Consider the following 9764-nt stretch of genomic DNA (forward strand, 5'->3'; position numbering starts at 1 on the left):
AATATGCAGGAACATCATAATCAAAATATAAGTTGTGTACAAGAAGAACTCCAAACCAAAACTATCGAAAGAGGAAGCCAAATACATTACCAAGAGATTCTACCATATGCTAAAAGGCTGATCACGTCAAAGTTACATTTTCCGAAATTTGATCATGGAAATGACTGACAATTATTTTTATCCAATCAGAAAGCGTGTTTCTTTGAAATTAAATTATATACAATTATAACCGAATTCAAACGAATGGATTGATGTTTTACAGGTATAACATTAAAAACACCCGTCAATGACCCATCATGTACGATGACAAAAACTGAAGAGAGCAGTATTATAATGGTAAGTTCATCAGAAAAAGATATTCGAACAACACTTATCTGAATTGTTCATAGCATTTATACCTATTTTATAGCTTTTTGATTCATGTTTAATTTTCTTTCTTGCCTGATATCATCATTATCGGGTGTGTAAGAACAAAAACAATTGTGGGATATAAACGAATTTGGGTCGAAAACAATCATTAAATGAAAACACAAAATGCAAAGGCACAAACATGTTTTTAGAATTTGAAATATGCACACTTGTTTATAGTATTAGCGAACTCCACTTACAACGCAATTTAAACTGCCTATGCATCATCAATGATAAAAATTGTGCCAGTTTTGAACATTATAAGAGACAGTATTACCTTGTTTGGCTCGCTGTGAAACTGATCTCAAAATCAACTAATATTTACAAATAAATACTTGACTATATGTCTGGTTTTATATAACTATTTTTTTATAGATGAATACTTGACAATACAGTTTTGTCGATCCATATGTTTATATGCTCTTGGACTAACAGTTCTCTTTCCAGACTGTTTATCTTTGAGCGAGTTCTTCTTCTTTTTTTAAAATTTAATTTGATATAGAAAATAAACTGCTAGTAAGTTGTGAACACAATTGTTACTTCTTGTGTTTTAAACCTTTAGAAGGATGCAAATAGAATGACAAGTCAGAGGGATGTTGAAAATACTGTCAAATATGGAAGTTCCATGACCTCCTGGAACATTTCCAAGAAGGTAACTATGAGTATGATTTTACTGACTGTGGACCAAAAGTCCCCGTGAGTATTTACCCAGTCGTCAAATTTGTTTGACCTTCCAATAATTTAATAATTTTATTTATCACATTTATCAAATTTGCAGTATTACTAATTTCAAATTACCTAAAACTGAGCTTTATTTCTTGTACTGCACATGGTAGAATCTCTCGGTGATGGACTTCCTATTTCGAGGTTTTTAGTATTGAGTTCTTCTTGTATACCGATAATTTTTGGATTTAGATCTGCATATTTCTTTTATTCTAATGTTGCTTATAAAAAGTTGTTCCTTGAAACAGCACATCGGAATTTGGATTTTTTGTATTTTAAAGACAAAAATAAAACAAAGAAACTAGTGATATGGAAAGCAATAAAGTTTATGGTACGATCAACATGGTTAGACACACGCCTCATTTATGGTTGCTTTAAAGTTTCTAAATTTAATATTCGAAGATGAAACAAGATAATTTCAAACATGACACAAACATTTTTTTTTAATTCAATAAAATGAGGATATGATTGGTGTATTTACATTTGTAAATCAAAAAAAAAAATTCAGTCTTCAAAATAAAGATTCTTCTATGTAAGTAACACTTGTCAAAAACCTCAATTCTATGACACTTGAAATGTAGTGACACATTGATTGTGACTTTAAGATAACCGGAAGGTAGACGACAAATGTTATACCTCTAGTTATTCTAGCACATTCTTTTTTTCAAGATTAAAAGTGCAGTTTCAAGAAAAAAAACGGTATGTTATTAATTTTGTGAAGGTAAATATATCATATCGTATTTCGTTTAATCTAGGAACAAGAGGAATAGATGAATGTTCAATTTTCCATCATAAAAGATATCCAGAAAAATATTTCTCTTCAATTGAAATAATTTACCAAATAATTAAGTTTTTGAAATACAGATAGTTCGATTCTGGAACAATTATGCGTTATTTTTTCTCATGTAGCTTAAATATTAGAACAACTTTTGCTTATGCAAAAATATTCATGAATGTGATCATTAAGATTGTCAACGTATATATATCTGAAAGGTTACACTTCTTTATGTAATTCATAATGAAAGTTATTGAACCATAGAATTGCAGTATTTTTATTTTAATCATGAACCTTACCTAAGAGTGATACTTTTAGTATAAATGAAGTGATTGAAAAAGAATAGTTATAAATGCTGACAAAAATACATTTACTTTAAGTTTTTGGCAGACGTTTTGTGTTAACTTCATAATCATGCATATAACGAGGTTGTTAAATTTGTATGAATAAGAATGAGAGAGTTTTCTAACAAAATTAAGTGAATACTTATTCAAGAATATTTTAGTCGCGTGTCCTCCAAGATGAGAAAAAAAAAGAACTGAAAAATAGTGTTAATCTTGCACAACTTTTAGAGTGAGTTTTAACAAAAGGTAATACAACTTAAATGTGTCTGAAGTTTTTTCTTTATATTATCGAATATGATAGTGTGTTGGATTAAATACCCTTACTCAACAATTATAATCTGATTCTCGTGTACTCGTTAACTTTACAAATCACTGAAATATTTCGATAATTTTTTCGCTTTTAATATCTTGTTGATACAAAATTCCAAAATATTTTTTTTCGAATCTTCAGAATATTACTTTTTATGAAATAAAGCGAATCAGCATATATTCATATATCCTAATCCTAATGTCTCCGCTTTGACATCAAGAAAGTTGCGATCCAACATACCTTGTTTTAGTTATAAGCAAATTATGGAACCATACCTTATTTGAAAATCGTTTAATTGACATTTTTTGTAATGCCAAGAGTATCTAAGAGTGAGGAGAGATAGGGTTATTTGGTATTTTCTTTTTAGTTTTTAAACTCACATATTCATTTGATATGAATCTGGACTGTATGTTATTACGTACAGTGTAACTGTAACTTAATGATAAATAATAGAATAGAAACGGTTGTGAGGTCTGCCGATTTGATAAAATACCAAAGGCCAAAAAATACAATATGTCTGTTTCCTGCTACCTACCTACCATATTCTGTGCCTATCCTAAACATTTTGTGGCTCAAGCGCGTTAAAGTCTACATTGTTTCCCCATTAACTCAATGCAAAATGTTTTTGGAAAATGAAATAATTTCACTACATAAATGTACAATCCCTAACAAGATTTTTAGGCCAAACCTGGAAATGTCGAGGACCAATGTGTTACGAGTAATATACATGGTGATAAGATTGACAACGGCGATGAAATAACTGCTTGTTCATTGCAACATATTTATTTTTCACACGTGCATGTATCTTTAACTTAACGTCTTTCAAATTGTTAACAGCTTTCGCAGAATTTTACCTCTACCGTGGAATTACTTTACATTTGACACAGAAAAGACGCGGAAAACAATGCTTTCAAGCACACGTTTTAACATCGACGATGACCGACCACATTGACAATCATCGACGTTTTTTGTACTTTTTCACATAAGACGGTGCATAAAGAAAAGTTGATTTTTTGTTAACCCGGAACGGACTGTTATTGTGCATAATAACTTTTGTCTTTTGGTATTCATAGTTCTCAACTGAGCAATAACTTCTTAGGAAAGGTATTGTCTGTGAAATGCATTAAACGTACTTAATGTTCTAAAATTGACACAATATCTTTTCTTTACTTGTGCGGTTCTAATTTTGTTAAAATGTAAAATGTTAAAATTCTGATAATTTGGAGACGACTTTTATTAATTTTGTGTGTTTTCAATTGTATTTAGAACTGTACGTGGTCAACTATTTGAAATGATGCATTTTTCATGACATGAAATTATACTCGTTGAATATCCACATAAATATGATGTGGTTGAAAACAAATAATTTTATTGATGTGTCAAATGATTGAAGTTGATTGCAATACACTCTTCAGATTGAAGACATTGTTACAATATAGTATATTTATATTTGATAGTATTTCAAAATTATAAATAAAAAAATAATAAAAAAAAATAATAATGATATATTGATATTCAACTGCTCATTTCGATTTTATAGGTCCATAAAGTAAGAGACATCACCACGGACAAAAAGGAAATATGGCAATAATAATGGTAATCCAGAAAAATGTTTTATATGTAAGGGCAATCAAGGAATAAACCATGAACATTAATGTACTACGAAAAGTGATATGCTTTAAGCAACATTGCTGTCTTCTCTTCTTCATTATATATCAAGTGAAATAGTTAATCAGTAGACTAGAATTCTTTTTTTTAATTTTATCTTCGAAGCTTTGTATGTTGGGCATAAACTAACCCTTTCTTTATTTAAAACGTAAGAATAAAACATTTGTATTAAACAAACAAGTAATAGCAAAATAATGCAATAAGGATGGATCATTATTCAAAAAAAGTTTATTGCTGCCGGTTAAATACAAATACATTTTTCTAGAGGTTTTTTATTTAAATGAACAAACGAACAATAAAAATCAATATTGCTCTAGTATAAATTTGACCTTTTTTGAAACGGGTATCATTTCTAAATTAAAACAAATATAGATTTTGCTCTACAACAAGCCGTTTTTATTTCTTCCAAAGTCAAGATCAAGGATTTACACAAAAATACAAACATACATACTTACATAAGAATGTCGATATATTCACCATTCCAACATTTTATAAACTGAGAAGTTTTGGAAAATTTCAATACTTTGCATATTTCATAATACATTTCTTTCATTTGTCACAAATGTATAAAGATATGATTTTTCATGCACATACAGTTTTGGTAATTTTAGAATTTGACAAAAATACCTAGGCATGGAATTGAGAATCTTATTCCAAAATATTTGTTAAGTGTTCTCTTCTGAAATCTTGTTGAAATCTCCTCCGGTATGTTAACACCAAATGGAAGAGGGAGAATAAGCGCGCTTGTATAACGTATATTTTACCCTCTATTTCGCTTGAAAAGCCTGTACCAGGTCTGGACCATTGCGGTTCAAGCTGCTCCAATGCTGAAATATCTATATTGCCAGATTTTTTTTGGAACTTGACTTGATTAAGGATCGGATTGGAGTTCGGTAATTGTACCCTTATCTTGCAAACTCACTCTTAAACTTTACTCTATTTTTTTGAAGTGAAATAAGTGAGTCTTAGTTCAGGGAATGCATACCCTTGACTGTGCATTTTTGGAAAAAAATCCCAAATCAAAATAAACAATGTATCCCAAAACCATGTTTTTATATGTTTTGAACAAAAAGAAAATGTATATAGTATACACGCGTTTTAAAAGGACTGGATCATAATTCAATTACAGAATAATGAAAATATTGTCATTTTCACGTGTATATGTTTGATTTCTAGATCTTGACTAGGGAGAACCTTTAATGCATGAAAAAAGTGCTACAAATTATTCTACCCAGGGCATGTTTTTTTTCAATATAAATGCAAAATGCAGTAATATCTAGGTAAACAACCTACTTTTAAACATTTGTTGCTCATTATATGGAAAAAACTAACCGGAGTTAGTTTAACATGAATATTGTTTTATTTTGATGAACATTTTACAATATTTTTTTATCATTAATCAAATTAAACTGAACTAAACATCTTGTTATATTAGCGTTATATTCTTTATTATTTTACAAATTAGCCGTTGTAAAGCGTGCAATTACATATATTTGATGGAACGCAATAGGTGTTTAAGAATTACAAGACATAAATTAATGATAAGGATCTTTCTAGTAGCATAACAAAAATATTTACAGTCATTGATATCCATTGAATAAGAATTGAAAATCGGCTTTGGTTTAAGTTTTGAATGTTCAATTGATAAAACTATACTCCTCTTCTGAATTATCACGAGTCCAATGATTAAATTGTTATGAAAACTCGACGGGTGCTTCCAAAATAGCAGATGACGCTTACCCTACCGATGCACCTTGCCTATGTTTCCTTTCTTTGATGGATTCGAGTTGTTAGTGGCTTTATTTCCTTGTGCGGTTTATATTGGTTATTTCATGTTATTATATAGATAGCAGTGGTTTACCGAATGTCCCCAGTGTAATTGTTTTCGATAATTCACACTGTGAAATAAATTCGGTAATTTGACTCTCGAAATTTCTCCCGCCAAAACGTCAAAACAAGAATATCAATCCGCCGTTCACAAAATTTTAAATTTATGTTGATATATATATCATGTACTGACAAAAAAAAATAAAATAAATAAATATGCATATTTTATAAAGATTTGTTTTTACTATTTGCTTTTTCCTCTTGATGTTAACAAAGTTAACAAATAAAAAAATAAAGATAATTTATTACAAAGTATTTAGTTTATTTTATTAAATGCTAGGTTACAAAGACAAGGAATAAGAAATGGTGAACAGTTCAATTCTCAATATATTCCTTTTGCAATACTGTCTTCTTTCAGGTGAGAGAAAGGAACAAAAATTTTTCAAATCAAGTAATTGATATTGACACATCAATGTGACCGACATTTCGAACCATGAACAGGAAACGCATATTCTGTGGCTATATTCTAGACAAGAAACATGCAAAACCACTATCACATCAACAAAAATATTACCAAGGAAACTATCGAATAATTGATCAAACACGGCTCAACTGTAATCGTGGGCGGCTAAATCATTTTTTAAAGTTTGTAATCGAAAATGAATTGTCGATCTGTCTAAATACAAAAACGACATTGTTACAGAATTGAAATCGTGTTTTGATACATGTTAACCATAGATGCAGTAGAATGAAAAAAAAAACGTACACAGAAAGGGAAAAGAAATAAAGATAAACGACAATCAAACGGATGTCAAAAGAATAAATTCCAAAGATACCAACTAATCAGGGAAAAAAAGAAGCACACACTACTACAAAAAAACTTAATGATAAATAACACATATACAGAAACCGAAACTAATGAGCAACACCAACTCCACTAAACTAGGAGCATATACCATGTGTATCAGTAGGGTAAACGTCCTGTATATTTCTAGAAGCATCAACCGAGTTCTTCATTTATCGGGTCATACCAAAAAAGAAAGGAAACTATGATATGGTAAACAAATCAATTATTGAATGGACCTTTAGCATTGCAGGGGCTAAGTACTAATGTTGCATCTCCAAATCGAACAGCGATTTTAAGGGCTTCGGCATACATTTTATTGAATACTTCCCCAAAACACATGAATCATTACCACTAATTACCTGTCATGTCTTTATATCATTAGCCATGCCAATGTCGACAAGAAATAAATTGTAATGCTCTTTGAAATGTCTTATTTCTTTAACTCAATTAATCTTTGTGTTACAGACGTACATGTACCAAAACGTCTAAGCCATTATCAAATCACTTTTTTGTGCACAAAACATGAGGTGCAAGGAATCGATACAAATGACTTTTCATTGAAACTCTGATGGAAAGTTTTATTAATGATACTAAGCATTCATCAATATGTTTCTGTATTCTTTGCTGCTTGCAACCTCATAATAATAATTGGTCTGAGGCAATACCATTTCAACTTACTTCTAGCATGTAATCAAATATTTCATCCCCTTCTCGTGGTTGTATTTCCACCGAAAAATTCCCGGTGGTTATTATCCGTTATGGGTAATTATCGGTTGTTATTGTCCCATGTTATTCTTGTGCGTTCGAGTTAATTATCCGGTGTCGATATCATTCGTTTTGGATATTTTATAACTATGAGCTTTGCCGTCGTAAATATTTTTTTAGTGCAACAGTCATCCAAAACGAGAAAATATCTACATTAATTACCCTGTAATGCTATTATCAGGTTTGGACTTCATTCGGTGAGGTAATAATTCAATTGTACACCACCTGTTACTTCGTAACCCGATTTTTTGGAGGTGTTTTTACAATGTTATGACTTGAATTGGTTAATGCATTCGTTGGTTATTTAAACACTACGTAGAAGTCCATGTCCCTTAGGTTTAAGATCAGGTATTTGCCCCTATTTGCTGTGTATCTAAATGTCCATTGTGAAAGAGTATTCAAAATACACCAGGATATCAATAAGACAAATAGATGTGCAGAAAGTTTACATAGGTGTTGTTGGCCCTTATCGGAACCCCATAGAATGTTAGGAGTTTCAACCATGGATTTCTAAGTAACAGTACCAGTAACAACACCAAAATTTAATATATTTATTGCATATTTAACTGATAATGATGATACGAAACACAATAAGAATGTGATAACATGTGATAGATGATATGTTTCTTCAGTTATAAAGCAGCTGTTGCTTTCTGATTACATAGCTACTCGTGTCCAAATTAGTTTTTATTCTGAAATTGGTTTCGTGTGGCGCTGTATGCGCTTTTAAAGTGGTCATACCTGATTTATGTAGTAGTCCACTTTTCCTTATGGACGATCTCTTAGTGTTCACTATAGTTATCTTTTAAATTTTGCAAATATATCATATAGCATTTCATCAAAGCTATGTGTCAATTTGATAATCCATGATTCTGATTGTGCATTTAATGAAACGTACCAGGGATCAAGAACCCTCAAGTTCTCCATTTCCGAAATATTACAAGACTTTTGTCAATGGAGAACCAATCTTCCGGTAGACCTATCAGTAATGGCAAAAAAACTTGACTAAAAAATCATTAGCTTTACAGAAGGAAATATCAACCCATGTGTGCCTTCATATCGTCCTCAACAAAATTAAAAACATATAGGATTTACATGACGGTTCATTACTTGTCATCAAAGATATCATGCATGTCAGTCCACACAAATACCACTAATTAAAAAGGATTGATATCAGTTGTGCAATGCATTGAAACACACAAGACACGACATTGGGCACTATGGTTGCATTATTATTTATGCCATTTTTTTCATTAGTCTTCTAGAAAAGAAACTACTTTTACTCAAACTTCCTTTCTCTTACTATACCTCCACTTGAGGTTCATTTATGACATCTTTCTCATTTGTACAGAAGAGAAAGTCCCTTACAGATTTCATAACATATATAACTTCGTAAGATTGAGCCATGAAGTTCACGCCAATAGTGTCGGAAAAAGAGGTGTACCAGGACACGATAGTCAAATCAACAAATCAGCAATGAGAGTGGAAGAAGAACTCACCAAACCGTTTTAGCATATCGACTTATGTTAGTTACTTTAGTGTACTTTGTTACAAAATTTTACCATTTAGTACAAGTTGTGTTTGAGGTTGAATGTTAAATGGTGATATATTGTTTGTTTTATCTAAATTTGACTGTTTTGGTATTCCAACACAACATCATTACAGTAGTAAATTAAAAAAATAGAGAATGCAGAACCCTAAATGAAATATGATAAAACCACTCGCTGAGACATAAAATACTACAGGAAAGTATACTTCTACTGCTTGAAAATGAATTGAATAAAACACACACACACACACACACACACACACACACACACACACACACACACGCACGCACACACACACACACTCGACATACTCTAAATACTATCAGTGGCGCTTCGTTTTCTTACTTTTCAAAAGTATCGGCTTACTTTTCAAAATTAAGCCGATACTTTTTTCATTCATTCATGACCAATGTAAAAGGTCGTTATTAGTTAATAAGAAAGTGATTCTGCATAAGTCTGAATTCAATATTTGGCTTCGCACTCAGGAAACATCCCTTTGCCTTAGGTGCAGACCTCGTTATAGATAGAAAGTGTAAATCTTACCGAG

General features: G+C 31.0%; 1 protein-coding gene and 1 long non-coding RNA gene across 5 annotated transcripts in view; both read left to right on the plus strand.

Annotated features, from left to right (window-relative positions):
- LOC148628704 (uncharacterized) overlaps nt 1–5647 on the plus strand; it is a 96199-nt gene extending 90552 nt beyond the window's left edge. For 2 of the 4 annotated variants that reach the window (XM_088592811.1, XM_088592826.1), the window contains 5 exons: nt 263–336; nt 971–1060; nt 1801–1830; nt 2412–2479; nt 4101–5647. In XM_088592811.1, the coding sequence (XP_088448937.1) occupies nt 263–336; nt 971–1060; nt 1801–1830; nt 2412–2479; nt 4101–4113 (275 nt within the window). In that variant the 3' untranslated portion in view covers nt 4114–5647. The remainder of the gene's footprint in view (nt 1–262; nt 337–970; nt 1061–1800; nt 1831–2411; nt 2480–4100) is intronic. The other 2 variants (XM_088592812.1, XM_088592820.1) reach the window with 2 other exon arrangements.
- A 747-nt stretch (nt 5648–6394) lies between these two features.
- Nucleotides 6395–9235, plus strand: LOC148628705 (uncharacterized). The gene is made up of 2 exons (XR_015924267.1): nt 6395–6473; nt 9019–9235. It is a non-coding gene; the product is annotated as an uncharacterized LOC148628705 (long non-coding RNA).
- The last annotated feature ends 529 nt before the right edge of the window (nt 9236–9764 follow it).

The sequence above is a fragment of the Perna viridis genome, chromosome 1 (assembly GCF_037379345.1).
Source record: "Perna viridis isolate PV_CMFRI_1.1 ecotype Kerala chromosome 1, ASM3737934v1, whole genome shotgun sequence".
Taxonomy (NCBI): domain Eukaryota; kingdom Metazoa; phylum Mollusca; class Bivalvia; order Mytilida; family Mytilidae; genus Perna; species Perna viridis.